Source organism: Schistocerca serialis, chromosome 7 (assembly GCF_023864345.2).
Source record: "Schistocerca serialis cubense isolate TAMUIC-IGC-003099 chromosome 7, iqSchSeri2.2, whole genome shotgun sequence".
In the NCBI taxonomy this organism is placed as follows: domain Eukaryota; kingdom Metazoa; phylum Arthropoda; class Insecta; order Orthoptera; family Acrididae; genus Schistocerca; species Schistocerca serialis.
Window position 1 is genome coordinate 299,086,650 of NC_064644.1, and position 18,303 is coordinate 299,104,952.

General features: G+C 39.5%; 1 protein-coding gene across 8 annotated transcripts in view; it reads left to right on the forward strand.

The window, feature by feature from the left end:
- LOC126412521 (vascular endothelial growth factor receptor kdr-like) overlaps window positions 1–17,433 on the forward strand; it is an 864,770-nt gene extending 847,337 nt beyond the window's left edge. For 2 of the 8 annotated variants that reach the window (XM_050082152.1, XM_050082150.1), the window contains exons 24-26: window positions 12,373–12,478; window positions 13,107–13,249; window positions 16,484–17,389. In XM_050082152.1, the coding sequence (XP_049938109.1) occupies window positions 12,373–12,478; window positions 13,107–13,249; window positions 16,484–17,060 (826 nt within the window). In that variant the 3' untranslated portion in view covers window positions 17,061–17,389. Of the gene's footprint in view, window positions 1–12,372; window positions 12,479–13,106; window positions 13,250–16,483 lie in introns of all 8 variants that reach the window. The other 6 variants (XM_050082154.1, XM_050082157.1, XM_050082156.1 and 3 more) reach the window with 4 other exon arrangements.
- Window positions 17,434–18,303: the final 870 nt, after the last annotated feature.

Sequence of the window (18,303 nt, forward strand, 5' to 3'; positions counted from 1 at the left end):
GAAGTCAAGACAAATATGTACAGTTGACACAGAAATCCCATGGTTTAAATATACAAATCAGAAAATTTTATGGAAAAGAGACCACTACCCACTCACTACAAGGGAGACTGTAGGGAAATGAGTAGAGCAAACTTAATAGCAATTGAGGCAACTGTAAGAATGGCCATGTTTGAAGCCCACAGTAACAGTCACTTCAGATATGGCAAAAGATCTGTCAGAAACACCTAGGAAGTTCTTATCATACAGATCAGTGAACATGACTGAACCTTCTAACCAGTCTGCAGTGTATCCATCTGATGTTTAAAGTGAAGACAGCTGACAGAAAGCAGAAATATTAACCCTCAAGTGGGCACAGCGTTTTTCGTAACGTGAGTGGACACTTAGCGTATTTTGTACACGTGTTAAGAATAGCTGTCCTCACGTTATTAAGGTGAATGTGTGTGGTGAAAATCGCAGTTTTATCTTAGTTTACGTAAACAATGATAAAATAAAATTACATAAAATGAGCTAAAGTACTGTTTAATCGAACAATAATGAAAGAAACTTCTTTATATCACTCTGTTGCCACAGACAGGTGTTACCCAACAGTAATGATGCACTCAAAGCATTAAGCAGCGCAGTTGCATCAGATCCCAGCTAACCACTTATTTAGTTACTAATTATCCCGTAAACAACTGCCTTAGTGTGGGATTGTGCGGTTAGCACATAATCAGTCATTTTATAGCATGGAGTGTAAATTTTTTCATACCTAGCATGTTTTTTGTTTCATATTACTGCTGCCTACTTGTACGTGTGACAACATATTTTATCATTGTGTTAGCTAACAGAACAGGTATAGGCTCACATTTGTGAAAAAGCAATGGCATGATGCAGAACACTTTCATTTGGGGGTGGTGCACTTAATACATATGAGCACCTGTTTGAGGGTTAAATTCTGTATTTAGAAATGTATTTACACCCTATGATACTACTGCACCAATGTTTGACCACGGCACAGTCACAATTGAGAAATGTTCATAGTAACACTCACAATAGGAAATAATAATAATAATAAAAATAATATAGAACTTAAAACCAACAAGACACTGTATCTGACAGAATTCCAGTGAGATTTTACATCAAAAATGCTTCTGAATTAGCCCTTTCCTATCTGTGTGTGTGTAATATATAAAAGGAAAGGGGAAGGTTGTTATCTAAAAGCTCTTGGCTGATTTACTCCATATTTCTACAATGTCCCCTAATGGATATTTGGGCAGAAATAGTCAATAGGCTGATTCAAATATATATATATTTAAAAAATGATGTGACACATCGAGCATACAAGAATCGGGAATCACATAGGAATTGGGAGTCGCAGATGCCATGAGAGGACACTACAGTCACCAGAGGGTGTTGGTGTACCAACATGCGTGGAATGCACTGATGCCATCACCATTCATCTCTTGAAAGCATTGGGAGTAACATGGCTAGCTACACATACTGCAAAATGCCTGAGATGCATTGCATTTATGGCAAGGCCAACTGCAGTGGATGAGAAGCCGCGTGATTGTGTAAAGTGAAATATCCTGATAGGAAGGTGCTGTGCCACACATTATTAGCTGTTCTGCATTGCTGACTGGCAAAACCAGCTTCTTCCATGTGTACAAGCCACATACGGGTTGCCAACAAACAACATGGACATTTGTAGCAAAGGAAAGTATTCTCAAAAGTGTGCAGCATACATCATCAACAAGTACACACGGTGTATCCCATGTCACTGCTATTCCCCATACTACTCCCGGTGGATTGTGCATGACAAATGACTGCATCTGTTTCATTTGTAATGTGTTCAGGCATTGAAACTGGGGGACTACAACTAGTGCATGGGATTTGCTTGGTGGTTTCTGCAGGAATCTGCTGCAGACAGAAGCTTCACAGCAAGTGTCCTCTTCACCAATGAGGCTGTGTTCTCAATTGAGAGTGTGATGAACATTCACACTCTGCGTATGTGAGTAGATGTGAACCCACAAATATGTGCGCCTCACAATGCAAATTTACACTTAACGTCTACTGTTTGATGTGGCTGTACATTCTCCCAGACTGACTCGTGGGTCGCATGTATCTTATATTCCTGCAAGAGGTTCTGCCTGACATGCTGAATGATATTCTCATGCCTATTCGCCACTGCACTACATTTCAGCATACAAGTGAGGGTACATCCTTGGGCAACATTTATCGGCCACTGGATTTGTTATGATGGACCAGTTGCATGGGCAGCATGATCGCCCAATATTTCCCAGTCGACTTTTTTCCAATGAGGGGTATCTAAAGGACGTGGTTTCTGAAACACCTGTTACGTCACTGTAGGACGTAGTGGGTGGGACTGTTGGAGCAGCAGGTTGGCTTCAAGATATACCAGGCACCTTTGAGAGGGTGTGCCATTCAATGCAACATCAATGTAAGGTGTGTCTTGAGGCATCTAGTCAAAACTTTGAGCATATCCTGTAGTGAGCGTCCACATTTGTAGCATGTGACTAAATAACTGCAACACCATTTAGTAGTTTAGTTGCCACAGGTGGCCTTTGTGACCCCCCCGCCCCATTCCTGTGTGATTACCGATCCTTGTTGTAGGCCTATTGTCCCATGTCAGTTTGTAAATGTTTTTTACTATACCAAACATGGAAATTTTTTTCTTTTTAATATACACAATTTATAAATATGTATAAAATATATAAAGGAGAAACATTGCTACCAAACATCCTGAAAAATACTTTATCGATTTAGTTTAAAGTTCTTGGCAGACTGACTTCATAATTTCTACATTCAAATGAAAGAGTGGAGATAATTAATGAAAAATTAAATGCCTATCAAACAAAATGAGTTGTCGTAAACTGTCTATAACTCCTATTGCGGGAATAAATTAAAATGGCAATGCCCATCTCAGAAATAGTACCATCACATGTCACTATAGTTCAATTCTTTTATCTTGGCGGCTCGCACATGCCCGCCCAGACGCTGGAGATTGCTGCGTTGCCAGTTGCACACGACGCACGCGCCAATAGAAGCAGCGCCATAGTATAGCATAGTTCGCAAGCCTACGTGTTGGGGGGAGTGCGCAGTTCATGAAGTAAAGCCACCACGACCACATTAACCCTTTCGCTGCTACAAAGACATGCTCCCTGCATTCCGCGCTGTGGGCGATTTTGTCACTGCACTGCTCGCCTGTGCAGACACATTGTGTTCTGACTGCTTTGACACTCTTTATCATTCGATTCCACAAAAACTATTTGGCTCAAAAATTAGATTTTTACCTATCTTCTTGACTGATACCTTCCCCCCATAAATGACTTAATTTTGTTTCGATGTTCAACGCAGTTATTATGCAGCATTAAATATAGTAAACCTTTGCACGAAATTTTGAAGAGTTTGCAGAAGTAAAAGTCCATAGAGTATACTTTCCGTATGGTCGATTTTAGTTGCCACAATGTTGAGAATGAAATGTGGACAAGATACCTGTATATTTCATTTAATTTAAGTACCACATAAGTGTCGTATGTAATATTGAGAAATATTCCACCTTTCGCGACTGTAACAAAAGTTTTACTTACACTGGGCACGTTTGGCTTTATTTTAAAGCACTTCAATCAATCAAAAGGAAGTAGAATGGCTCTGAGCACAATGGGACTTAACTTCTGAGGTCATCAGTCCCCTAGAACCTAGAACTACTTAAACCTAACTAACCTAAAGACATCACACACATCCATGCCCGAGGCAGGATTTGAACCTGCGACCGTAGCGCTCGCGCGGTTCCAGACTGTAGTGCCTAGAACCGCTCGGCCACTCCGGCCGGCAAGGAAGTAGACAAAATACATTAAACAAAACTGTGGACTTACAAAAACATTAGGACTTGAATATACCATCTGTCAGTGAAGTGCTCAGAGCTATGTCAAATAGAATTTTGTGTGTGGCACACACAAACAGCATTTATTTGCTAAAACACTGATGAGCCAACACAAACGTTGAATATTGTGCTACCACAACACAAAACTACGAAAGGTGACTTGGCAATGGAGGACACAAAATACAGTCCTCTTATGATGCTTCAAAAGAGAGAAACGCGTCTGGTCTAAATAAGTCGCTTATTACAGTTGCAGAAGAGGGATATATTTCAATACCTTTGGTAAAACTGCGACTGTGGAACAAAAACAAGAAATAGAACATGAATACCATTGTGTATGTTCCATACCTTTCACCGATGGAAGTGCTTTAAAATAAAGCCAAACGCGCCGTGTGCATATAAAACTTTTATTACAGTCGCGAAAGACGGAATATTTCTCAATATTACATACGACACCTATGTGGTACTTAAATTAAATGAGATATTGTTATACAGTAAATATTATATGAAATTTAGGTATTTTGTCCACATTTCATTCTCAACATTGTGGCAACTAAAATCGACCATACGGAAAGTATACACTATGGACTTTTACCTCTGCTAACTCTTCAAAATTTCGTGCAATGGTTTACTACATTTAATGCTGCACATCAAAACAAAATTAAGTCATTTATGGGGGGAAGGTATCAGGCAACAAGACGTGTAAAAATCAAATTTTTTTGGCCAAATAGTTTTTGTGAAATCGAATGATAAGTGTGTCAAAGCAGTGGGAACACCATGTGTCTGCACAGGCGAGAAGTGCAGTGATGACAAAATCGCGCACAGCGCGGAATGCGGGGAGCACGTGTCTGCAGCAGCGAAAAAGTTAATGAAGAGGCAAAGCACTAGAAATTTCATTCAAACGAATAAAATTCGTGAAGTAAGGCACTCCAATATTGTTTTTAAATAAAGAAAATATCAAGCACTGCAGAAAGTTTGAACTCATAACCTTTCACTTGGCAGCCCAACACCTTAACCGTTCCGCTACCTCAGCTCATCGAACGGTGTGACTCCTAAGGACTCTAAAACCTCACGCAACTACTTATAAACACTGTTGGTATGACTATGAATTACTCACGCTTCGTCGAAGTACAATAGGAAATAAACAATTACCGCTGTTCTTTATGGCGAAAAAGCAGTTCGTGAGATTGAAACAAACACCTTTCCTTGCTATCGCCTGAATTAGGAGTCTTATTGGTTGTTTGGTTTAATTAATTAATAGAATATGAAGCAATTGGTATAAAGAATGCTTTTTCCAAACTTTCTGTAAAAGAAAATCTGCTATCAAGACATTGCTTTTGTTCTATTACTTTATTTATGACTGAAAGTTTCTAAAACTGAAGACACTCGTCCGTGCTCTGCACTGCTGTCGAGATCTGGCAACGTCGTTCTCTGTTCATTGGCTGACTGTGTTTTGTGATGTCAGATGCGCAGAACGAACCTAAACTCGGCCGCCAAGATATATGACACGCACTTTAGATTGTAGGACAAGCAAAACCTTAACAGAAACATGATTACAGACTCTTATTGATTAATTGCAGTTGTTACATGTGACACACACCCTAGAAGATGTTTTAGTCCGTATTTTGTAGTTATTTTTATTATTAAAGTCCACAGTACCATACAAATGCTAGGGCAGTGCATAATTTGTGATGTAATTATTATCACGAAACTTTTGGTTTGAAATTGGTGTTTATTTGAAAAAGTCATAGCCAGAAACCTAGACCCTGATTTTTATTAATACCACAGGTGAAGACACAGTCATTCATCACATTCTGTTGACACCTAGTGGTTCAAATATGCCCTTTGATTTAAAGTGATTGCAGTTTGCCATGGAGCTTGCATTCATTACGAGTATCAACAAGGCACAGGGCCAATCACTTTGTGTGGCAGGTATTAAACATCCCAGGCAATGCCGGGCACTGCAGCTAATTCCAGTATACAAAAAGAGTAAAATGTAGGTGCACAAAACAACAGCATTGTACCACATCAACATCAAGTAGTAACAAAGATGTTACCTTAAGCAGTGTCTCTGCAGATGTGAAATTGCACTGGTGAGTAATGAATTGACTGAACCTGGTATGCTATACTGGACTGCAAATATTTTTCAGGAACAAAAATAATGTTGAGTGTGCCCATAGGAAGCTTAATAGGTCATTTAATCTTCTCTCAATACATAAACAATTTATCAGATAGGAATAGCAGTTTTAGTTGTTAGTTCACTGCCATTGCTGTTGCCTACAAAAAAGTATCCATGAATGGACAATTGTGAGGAATTGCGGAAAGACTTGAACAAATTATTATTTATTTATCACAAGACATGCCAGCAGCATATATACAAAAAGTGGCATTACAATGCAAAGGAATATGTATACAAATATACTTAAAATAATGAATTAGTGAATAAAATATTTTTTATGCGTACATGTGGTCAATGTGATATGATATACAGAAATATTCTGTGTATCATGCGAGACTAGAAGCTATTGGTTACACAATGTCCAGGTCTTGGATCCACTTCATAGCTCGAGGTATGGCTTCTATGAAGACCTCTTCTGATGCACTGAATTTCCTTCCACTTGATGTAATGATAGCTCTCTTCAAATATGGATAAATGCAAGGTACCACCTATAACTAGGAGAAAATTAATGGTGTATGTCTTGAGGGGTAACACTAAGAAGTGATATGAAGTGGGAAAATTATGTAAAATCTGTCATTGGAGAAGGCAAATGGAAGGTTTGCGGAAGGGTTCAGGGGAATTTCAATGTGTCTGTAAGTCACATACAAGACACAAGTGTGACCAATTCTAGGGATTGTTCCAGCGTAGGAATCCTTCTGCATATGCACTGACATGGTTACTCTGCAATTCACATTTAAGTGCCTGGCAAACGGTTCATCAAACCATCTTAAAGCTGTTTCTCTACTACTGAACTCTTGATCAGCACTTAGAAAAAATGAACATTTAAATCTTTCCGTGTGACTACCAATTCCTCTTATTTCAGTATGAAGTGATTTCTCTCTCTGTCAGTGGGTGCCAACAAAATATCTTCACATCTGGAAGAGAAAAACAGTGAAAGAAATTTCACAAGAATATACTGCTGCAAAGAAATGTGCCATTGTTTTAATGATTGCCACCCCAGTTTGCGTATCATATCCTTGACATTCTATCCCCTGTTTTGCAATAATAGAAAATGAGCTGCCCATCTTTGAACTTTCTCGATGTCCTTCTCCAATCCTATCTGATGCAGATCGCACACTGCACAGCAATATGCCAGAAGAGGACGGTAAAGTTTAGTGTTGGCAGTCCCTTTAGTAGACTTCTATTTTTCTAATGATTCACAGTCTCTGGTTTGCTTTCCCCACAATGTAATGTATGTGACTGTTCAAATTTAAGGTTTTGGTAACTGTAATCCCAAAGTATTTAGTTGCACTCACAGCCTTTAGATTATTGTGGTTTATTGTGTAGCTGAAGTTTAGTGGATTTCCTTAAGATGCATGTGGGTGACTTCACACTTTTCATCAGTCAGTTACCATGTTTTGAACCATGCAGATACCTTGTCAATCATTTAGCAATTGATCTTCATCATGTGAAGACTTTGACACGGTACATATCTGTGTCATCTGCAAACAATCTGACGGCCACTCAGATTGTCTAGTAAATCGTTTATATAGATCAGGCACAGCAGAGGGCCGTTAACACTTTTTTAGGGAATGCCAGATATTACTTCTGTTTTACTCAATGACATTCCATCAGTTACTACGTACTGTGGCATTTCTGACAGGAAATCATGAATGCAGTCATACAACTGAGACATACTCCATTAGCACACAATTCGATTAGAAGTGACTTGTGAAGAATGGTGTCAAAAGCCTTCTGGAAATCTAGAAACATGGAATCAATGTGGCATCCCGTGTTGATAGCACTAATTACTTCATGAGAATCTACATCTAAACCATACTCCACAAGCCACGTAACGGTATGTGGCAGTGGGTGTTTCCCGGTACTATTAACTGATCCTCCCTTCCCTGTTTCACTCATGAATGGCACGTGGGAATAATGACTGCGGTAAGCTTATGTATTGGTTCTAATTTCTAGAATTTTCTTGTTGTGGTCATTTCACGTGATGTATGTGGATGGAAGTAATGTGCTGTCTGACTCTTACCAGAAAATGAGAAAATGCTCTCTCAAGAGTTCAATAGTAAGCATCTTTGTGATGCATAATGCCTGTGTTATAGCATCTGCCACTGGAGTTTGTTGAGTATCTGTGTAACACATTTGCACCTACTAAACGATCCTGTGACAAAACATGCCACTTTTTTCTCTCTCTCTCTCTCTCTCTCTCTCTCTCTCTCTCTCTCTCTCTCTCTCTCTCTTCCCCCCCCCTCCCCCTCCCCTCTGCTACCAGTCCTACCTGGGAAAAATCTGATTTATGAATAATATTCAAGAATCGATCAAACAAGTGCCTTGTAAGCCATTTACTTTCTTGGTGGTTTACAGTTCTTAAGATTCTTCTTATGAATCTGTCTGGCATCTGCTTTTCCTGCTTCATTTTATGTGATCATTCCACGTAAGTTTGCTGTGAATAGTTATTCCCAGATATTTTACAGTAGATGCTGTTTCCAGTAATTTGTCGTCAGCAGTGTAGTTGTACAACAGTGGTGTGTGATGCATTACTGTTTTACATACAGTGTCAGCTGCAAGAGCCTGACCAATTCATCAATCGTCCATGGGTCATTCTGAATATGGAAGCTGTCTTCTGGTGTTGATACTTTCTTACATACTACCGCATTATGTCTGAACAGTCTTGAAGAGCTTGTGATGCTTTCTATTACATCATTTATATACATTGTAAACAGTAATGGTTGTATCGCACTTCCTTAGGGTACTTTGTAATCTACCTTTATTTCTGACTGTTTTGTTTGATTATGAGTGATGCGTTGAGTTCTATCAATGAGGTGATTCTGAATCCAGTTGCAAATTTGGTCTGACACTTGATAAGTTCTTTTTTTTTCCCCCCCTCCTCTCTAAACAGCAGTTCGGGAATCCATGTTGAGTTTTTTTTATATAGAGGAGATTTTCATTCTCCAAAAGGTCATAAAAATTCTTGAGCATAAAATGCATTCCATATTTCTACAACAGATTGATGTCAATGATATAGGCTTATAATTATGTGCATCCTTCTTGAAAATGGGGCATGAACTGCACTTTTCTCTAGTCGCTAGGTGCTGTTGGTTTCTCCAGTAATCTATAATAACTGTTGCTAGAAGGGCAGCAGGTTCTTTCACTTATATTTTTAGAATTGTATAGGACCTAAATCTGGTTCTGATACCTTTCCACTACTAAGTGAGGGGCAGGAGGTTGTCGTCAAGTACCTGCACAATGGTAGCCCCCTGACCACGCGGGGATCGTACCGTTGGTTCCTGCACTACACCCCCACAACAAAGTACGATCTCCATTTGTTCCCTTCCCTTGCCACACTGTGGGAGGAAAGCAGAACGAAATGACAAGCAGCAAAATCCTCCCTCCTCCCTCCCCCCTCCCCCTCCCCCATACCTGGTCTGTACCGGGACTGATGGGGACACCTTTTTGGCCACAAAGCCTTTATCTTTCGTGGGGGAAAAATTGAGGCCAAATATAGGGAAGTTGCAGCCATCTCTAATATGAAGAGCAGTTCCCTCCACATTAAAACAACATTCACATGACTGTCACTCCCCACAAGTCTTAAAATGCTCCTAGTCATCATCTTTCACTGTCATCTTCTTCTGCAATCTGACGATGAGCTGCAGGTCAACTTGGAGCAACGGGGTGTGCACTTCATCCGTTGTCCATAGGGGACCAAGGGAGAACAGAGTTCTTACTGGGGCCTGTATCTTGGCTTTTGAGAGAGATATGTTGCCTAAGAAGCTTGAGGTGATGGTCTACTGGTGTGACGTGAAACCCTGTGTTCCTCTTCCTGCAAGATGCTTCAGGTATATGAAGTTCAGACATATGTCTTCCCATTGCACTGCTACCATTGTCTGCAGGAATTGTGCATGTCTACTGCACATGAACCTGGGTCATGACCTCCCCCCCCCCCCCCCCCCACCTTCCCCTGGCCCCTTATGCCAACCAGTGGAATTGTAACAAATTCCCATGACCATCATGATTACCGAGGTTATTTTAAGAATTGAACTGACTGAGAGGGTATTGGGTGGAGTTCGTACGTATGTACTGGACTCTGTTTACAGTGACCTTGTGCCTCTTGATACTCCATTGGAGGCTGTGGCTCTCTGGGCACATCTGGATTTTACCATCTGTAATTTTTATCTCCCTTCCCATGATGTCGTGTCACAGGATGTACTGTCTGCATTTTTCTCTCAGCTCCCCCCACCGTTCCTAGTGTTGGGGACTTCAATGCCCACAACCCATTGTGGGGTGGAACAATGGTTAGTGGCCGTGGTAAACACATCAAAACTTTACTGGCACAACTTGATTTTTGCCTCTTGAGCTCTGGTACCCCCACACACTTCAGTATCATACACGGGACTTAAACGATTGATTACTCCTTTAGCAGTCCTGATCTTCAGCCATTTACCTAGTGGAGGGCCCATGATGACCTTTGTGGTAGTGACAAATTCCTGGTCTTCCTGTCGCTCCCTCAGTGTTGCTTCTCTGGAAGCCCAGCCAGATGGATTCTCCATAAGTCTGACTGGGATGGGTTCACCTTTGCTGTTGTCCTTAGCTCCCCATTGCAAGGCAGTATCAATGCAGCTGGTCAGCATACAATGGCATTCCTTCTTTTGGAAGGCAACCAAGCCAACTCCTCTTCCTCAGGATCCGTCCCATGGAAGACTGTATCGTGGTGGACCCCAGAGATCACTGGGGCTGTTGGAGATCATAGGTGGACTCCCCAATGCAACAAGTGGCAGCCTTCACTGGAGCATCTCGTTGCCTTTAAATGACTCTGTGCCCATGTTCCCTACCTCATAAAATGACGACAGCAAGAATCCTAGAAACGGTAAGTTTCCACCATTGGATCTCATACCTCTCCATCGCAGGTGTGAGCAAACATCAGATGACGCTATGACTTCCAACCCCCTGCAGGTGTACCAGTTATTTCCTAAGATGGTGCCATTTATACTGATCCAGACACTGTTGCTGAGCATTTTTCTCACACATCTGCATCTGAGAAATAACAGCCCGCTTTTCGGCTAAAAAAAGTGAGAGGAGCAAATGTGCTTACCTTTTACTACTCGCCCCTGGAGCCAATAATGCTCCATTCAGTGAGTGGGAACTCTCCGGTGACCTATCCCATTGCCATGATGGTGCCCTATCCCATTGCCATGATACAGCCCCAGGGCCATACAGCATCCACAACCAAATACTGAAATGTGAAACATCTGCAGTGGATTGTCAGTGTCACATCCTTGCCCTCTGTAATCTGATCTGGAATGAGGGTGAGTTCCCATCTCAGTGGCTAGAAGGTGTGATAGTTCCGGTACTGAAACCAGTTAAGAATTCCCTTGAGATGGACAGTTATCATCTAGTCCGCACTACTGACGTTCTGTATAAGTGCTCAAAAGCATGGTGAGCAAGTGGCTGTGTTGGCTCCTTGGGTCTAGGGGCCTTTTGGCTGCATCTCAGGGCAGATTTCACAAAGACTGCTCCACTGCTAATAATTTGGTTCACCTGGAGCCCACCATGTGGACAGCCTTTGCACATTGTCAGCATCTCATCACTGTCTTTTTTTACTCAAAGATGCAGAGAGCATTTCAAATATAAGGTTTCATTGAGAAAATTTCAGTTTGTAGTAAAAGGCTACTTTAAAGAGAGAATTTCAGTTTGTAGTAAAAGGCTACTTTAAAGAGAGAATTTCAGTTTGTAGTAAAAGGCTACTTTAAAGAGAGAATTTCAGTTTGTAGTAAAAGGCTACTTTAAAGATTATCATGAATAAAACATAAACACCAGGCTTTAAAGTAAAATGGATTAATCCATGTTGTAAAATTGTTGGCACGATAACCCTCATTTCCGTATACACAGTTGTGTGTTTAATTTAGTGTTTATTTTTGTGATATTCCTGTAAACACAGGTACAAATATTTTCGTAATTGACTGGTAACCTGAAAAATGAGTTATCTGAACGCCACCTGTCCTCAATAGTTTTGGCTAATCTAAGCTCTGCTCTGCTCATAGAGGTTTACTGCTCCTGGCATTCTTGTTTTTTGGTTGGAGTATTGATAGAGCAAGGAAGTTAGTAGGAATAGGAGTCATGTAGGAAAACTTCTGCAACTGGTGGTGGTGGTGGTGGTGGTGGTAGTAGTAATAGTAGTAGTAGTCTCATAGCTTCCATAATTGTCCCTGTATTTGAAAGAAAAATTAGCTCTAAACTATTTAAGTTTCACATACATTACAGATTTGTAGTGAGTCTTGGATAAGATATTTCAAATTTTACATTTTTCTTTTTTTTTTTTTGACAGCCACCAAACAATGTTGGATTGTTGGCATTTAAATCCAAACAAAAGACCTTCATTTACGGAACTAAGTGAAAGAATTGGGAATATGCTCGAAGATAGTGTGAAGAAAGTAAGTAATTACATTTAAAATTGGTCAGAATTTATTCACTGTTGTTCTGTTTAGGAAGTATAGTGGTTGCTTTTATGGAACTGTATTGATTTCTCATTAATGTGACTTTGAATACCTGTTTCTAAAATCCTTTGCTTTTTTAAAAAATATATATATATCGTGTGTCTTATTTGGTCAAATGTTCTATGTTCTACTGATTAAACATTGTCACTGGATTAGTTTTAAGAAGCATGCAGTAGCTTTTGTATAACAAGAATGGGATCTGCCTTGACACTACTAAGGCACAACAACTTGCAGTTTAATTATAGTAAATAAATCTCATATTACCTTACAGTGAAATATAATTGGTTTCCTAGGTAACATTGATTTAATTAATGACAATTTTGTGTAAATCTGTGTTCACTTCTGTCATTAATTTCATATTTTATCTCCCCACCGTTACCAGTGCTTCATGGCCTTTCAGTCTCATGATTCATTTTTGGCCTTAGTCTTAGAAGCATGCTTCACAGTTTCATGTTTTTACTTTTTTTGCTCTCTAATGACACTTCTGACTGAAATGAGACATTTTAATGACAAAAAATTAAGAAATTTAGTGTAAGAAACTCTACATTGTTCTGTTTAATTTCAGCACTACATTGATTTGAATGATCCATATATAGACATGAATTCAGAATGGATGCAGAACACACAAAGTGATTATCTGAGTATGATGAGTGCTCCTACATATGGCAATCTAGTATCACCAATTGAAGATAATGATTACATCAACAGGTAACATTTAGCATATGTTCTGTAATAATCATCTTTTAAATGAAATCTACATCTGCGTCTACATAACTCTGCGATTCACATTTAAGTGCTTGGCAGAGGGTTCATCGAACCACAATCATACTATCTCCCTACCATTCCACTCCCAAACAGCGCGCGGGAAAAACGAACACCTAAACCTTTCTGTTCGAGCTCTGATTTCTCTTATTTTGTTTTGATGATCATTCCTACCTATGTAGGTTGGGCTCAACAAAATATTTTCACATTCGGAAGAGAAAGTTGGTGACTGAAATTTCGTAAATAGATCTTGCCGCGATGAAAAACATCTTTGCTTTAATGACTTCCATCCCAACTCACGTATCATATCTGCCACACTCTCGCCCCTATTATGTGATAATACAAAACAAACTGCCCTTTTTTGCACCCTTTCGATGATCTCCGTCAATCCCACCTGGTAAGGATCCCACACCGGGCAGCAATATTCTAACAGAGGATGAACGAGTGTAGTGTAAGCTGTCTCTTTAGTGGACTTGTTGCATCTAAGTGTCCTGCCAATGAAACGCAACCTTTGGCTCGCCTTCCCCACAATATTATCTATGTGGTCTTTCCAACTGAAGTTGTTCGTAATTTTAACACCCAGGTACTTAGTTGAATTTACAGTCTTGAGAATTGTACTATTTATTGAGTAATCGAATTCCGACAGATTTCTTTTGGAACTCATGTGGATCACCTCACACTTTTTGTTATTTAGCGTCAACTGCCACCTGCCACACCATACAGCAATCTTTTCTAAATCGCTTTGCAGTGATACTGGTCTTCGGATGACCTTACTAGACAGTAAATTACAGCATCATCTGCGAAAAACCTAAGAAAACTGCTCAGATTGTCACCCAGGTCATTTAGATAGATGAGGAACAGCAGAGGTCCCAGGACGCTTCCCTGGGGAACACGTGATATCACTTCAGTTTTACTCAATGATTTGCCGTCTATTACTGCGAACTGCGACCTTCCTGACAGGAAGTCCTGAATCCAGTCGCACAACTGAGACGATACCCCATAGGCCTGCAGCTTGATTAGAAGTCACTTGTGAGGAACGGTGTCAAAAGCTTTCCGGAAATCTAGAAATATGGAATCAACTTGAGATCCCCTGTCGATAGCGGCCATTACTTCGTGTGAATAAAGAGCTAGCTGCGTTGCACAAGATCGATGTTTTCTGAAACCATGCTGATTACGTATCAATAGATCGTTCCCTTCGAGGTGATTCATAATGTTTGAATACAGTATATGCTCCAAAACCCTACTGCAAACAGACGTCAATGATGTAGGTCTGTAGTTCGATGGATTACTCCTACTACCGTTCTTAAACACTGGTGCGACCTGCGCAATTTTCCAATCTGTAGGTACAGATTTATTGGTGAGTGAGCGGTTCTTGAGCTTACAGCTGTATCAGGCAGTTAAGTTTCGCTACCGAATTTAGAGAAAATTTATTTACTTCTTACCACAACAAGACCATTTACTGAAACAAAATCATGGATAGTTTGTCAGTATTGATACTTACCTGTTTTTGGAGGTTTAAAATGGTTTCAGAATTCATCACAGGTACAGTATAGGTGTTCTTGTTCTCCTGTTTCCAGGTGTAGGTAAACCCACTGATCTTCTGAGTAAGTGTCTCCAGGACAGTAGAGAATTGTCACGCACATTGGAACCTGTGTGCTTTGAAATAGTTTCCTACTGACTAAGATTTTCAAGAAAGTGGACTAGCATTATAACATGTACAGTAACAAATATTACTCTGTCATTGAGATATGTTTGAGGAAGAGACTTCACTTAAGATTTAAAGTAATTTTGTGTTATAAAACCCATTTAATATGCGTTGTGGAAAATAATACCTATTATATAATTCTAGTATGCTTAAAGTCCAGTTAAATGGATTAATAGAAATTATATACAACAGTTTCAAAGTGTGGGATTGACCCAAGGACATGAATGTGCTTCTATATTAATACCGTCAAAGTTTCTACAGAATTTCAACAATTTTTTCCAGTATGGCTTACTCCAGAAAATGTGTTCAGATTCCCCCCGCTGCTGGCAGATTCTCTGAATCATAAATTTATCGTATTGAAAAAATAAGCTAGTAAACATGTTTGACGTTCCTCCAGGTGAATCACTTCTGTGTTCTTGTACGTTGACTCGGAGGAAACACAAATGACATAAACAACAACCAAATTGTTCATAAGACTGGTACTGAATGAGAATACATGTGCAGGGATATTTTAAAAATGTGTTATGTAGAATTTACGTAAAATGAGTTAGTTCATTGTGCTTTCAATAGAAAGAAAATCATTATTTTTGTTGATGGCATGTGTGAGATGACTTCAAAAAATAACTTCAAGAAATGATAAACACTTTAACAAAGGTAGCAAGAATTTAGAGTAGAGGTCTGTTGTGTTTTCTGATGTAAGCTGGTTCTGCCTTGGTACCAGTAATTGATGTGTTTTCGTTAGGAGGAGGCCAGATGAGGGCCTGCAACCAACCTGTCCACATCTTAGACTCACTGGACTTACAGCTGGAATTGTGGTCTGTGGTGTGATTTCATATGACAGCAGGAGCACTCTTTTGGTTGTTCCATGTGCCCTGACTGCAAAATTCTACGTCAATCTCATGATTTGGCCAGTCATGTTGCCCTTCATGAACAGCATTCCAGGGGGTGTTTTCCAACAGAATAATGCTCTCCTACATAATGCTGTTGTAACCAAACATGCTCTGAGTGTCAACCTGTTACCTCGGCCTGCTGGATCACCAGATATGTCTTGTCGAGCACATATGTGACATCATCTGATAACAGCATCATCCACAAAGAGCTTTAACGGTCCCTGTATTGACTGACCCAAGTGCAACAGGCATGGATCTCCATACCATAAATTAAAATTAGGCACCTGTACAACACAGTGTGTGCACATTATCGTACTTGCATTCAACAGTCTAGTGGTTGCACTAGTTATTAATATACCAGCATTCGCATTTGCAGTGGCTTTTCTTGCAGTTACACTAAGTGTGATCTTGCAATTTAATCACTTAAATATGTTACCTAGACAAAATGTTCCATAAATTCGTTACTCTACATTAATTACTTTTTGGCATTGGGATTTTTTTTTCCATCAGTGTATTTAACTATTGTTCAGTATTTCAAAGTAACTTCACTGATCACATGCTTTTATTGTTTTTCTTTCCATGCAGTCCTCTACCCGGTTCTGGTGCAGAAGCCACAGATGGTCCAGCCGGCTCAGGGTACATGTGCATGGGAAGTCCGTCAACTTCAGAAGGTGGTGTATTCAGCCCACACAGCAGCCGTTCTGAAGGAAATGTTTTCACTTTTGATGGTTCGCCTCAAGCAAAGTCTCGTGTTAAAGAAGCAGAACTTATTCGTGGTCCAGAGTTGCGACCCATGCTTAAGAGCATGAGTGACTCTGAATCAGAACAACCTACTGCTGACAGTGTAGATACTGGTGCACGAAATGGACATAGAACGTATGTTAATGGAAATACTATAACTCCAAGTTTTTCAAATCCTGCTTACCATAACATTGGCCACTTTAATCCTTCGCCTGACAATTATGTGAATATGCCTCAACAGAAAAGTCTGTTAAAAGGGAAAGAGAAGGCTCTGCTAGAGACTTTTGATCACATGTCTGTATCTGGTCAAGATCCAAAAGGAAGTTTTGAAAATGATTTTCTCTCTTCTCAAGATGGTAGTGTGAAACATGAAGGTTATGTGAATTTTCCAAACAATAATGCTGCTTCGTTTGCCTTCTAAAGAGGTGAAGCTTGGTAATGTTATGGAATTATTGTGAAGATTTGCACAGTTGATAACAGCTTATGCAAAATGCGTCTAGTCTCAATAAAGGTACAAATCTTAAAATTGCCAAACATTAAGCACAAATAGACTGTGAAACACCCTTTCACATTAGAATTCTCCAGAGAGAGAAAACAGAAGCCATGTTAAAGTTTCAAGATTTTTTAAAATGCTTTTATGCATATTTTCATTTCATGTCATCAATTTTTTACTTCATTTTCATTTTATGTCATCAGTTTTTTACTTCATTTTAATTTTTAAGATTGACTGTACAGTGTGTATATAGTTTTAAGTATTTTATTGACAGAAAGGCGTTGAACAAAATGTAAGTAATTATTTTTAATAACAATGGTCTTTTGCCAAAATTGTGTTAAATTTATTTTCATTTTTAATAAAGGAACCACAATCACTCATTCACATTTTATTTAATATAATGACTTCGGATTGTTGCTTAATCCTATAGCAGATGTACGTGGTTGCTAGAAGAAACAAAGGAAAATCTTGGGTTCAAAATAATCATTCAGATTTGAAAAAAAGGAAATGAATCTCATCAGCATACAATTTGCAACCATTGGATTGTGAAATGATTAGAGTGATTCCAAACCTATCTCCAACATACTATGCAAATATTACATGAGATACTGTTTTTGACCAGGTCATAGGCATTAAGCCTGATGACCTTGCAAAATTGGTTGACACTGTGCTACAGCGTCTTCATTGCCACCACATTAAGTTTAGTTATTTGTATATCCTATCAATCATATTCACAATATCATGCTAAAATGTGGACACTGTAAATTGCTTCCAAAATAATCACTCTCTCTTTTTTGTGAAAATGTCTGTATGCTGATCATTTACATGACAGATGTTATGTTTAGTGACTGGATCTTTTCTGAAAGTAGTCAGTGGAGTGAAAAGTTGTCCAGAAAATTCAGTGTCAAATGTTTTTCTAAACTGTTGTTGATGTATCAGGTTCATTGAAATGAAACCTGGTCAGTGCGTCAACCTTTGCCTTACACGTTAGGTGGCATCACATAACTGCGGGTATAGTGGCACCATCTATTGGTAGAGAGACTGACACGTGTGCTTCATTTGATGTTGCATAGCGCCAGTGTGGTTTCATGCCGAAGAGGTGGTCACACTAGTTATCGCCCACCACTGAACTTGCACCTGAGTAAGTAGGAACAATGAAGAGTAGGGAGTT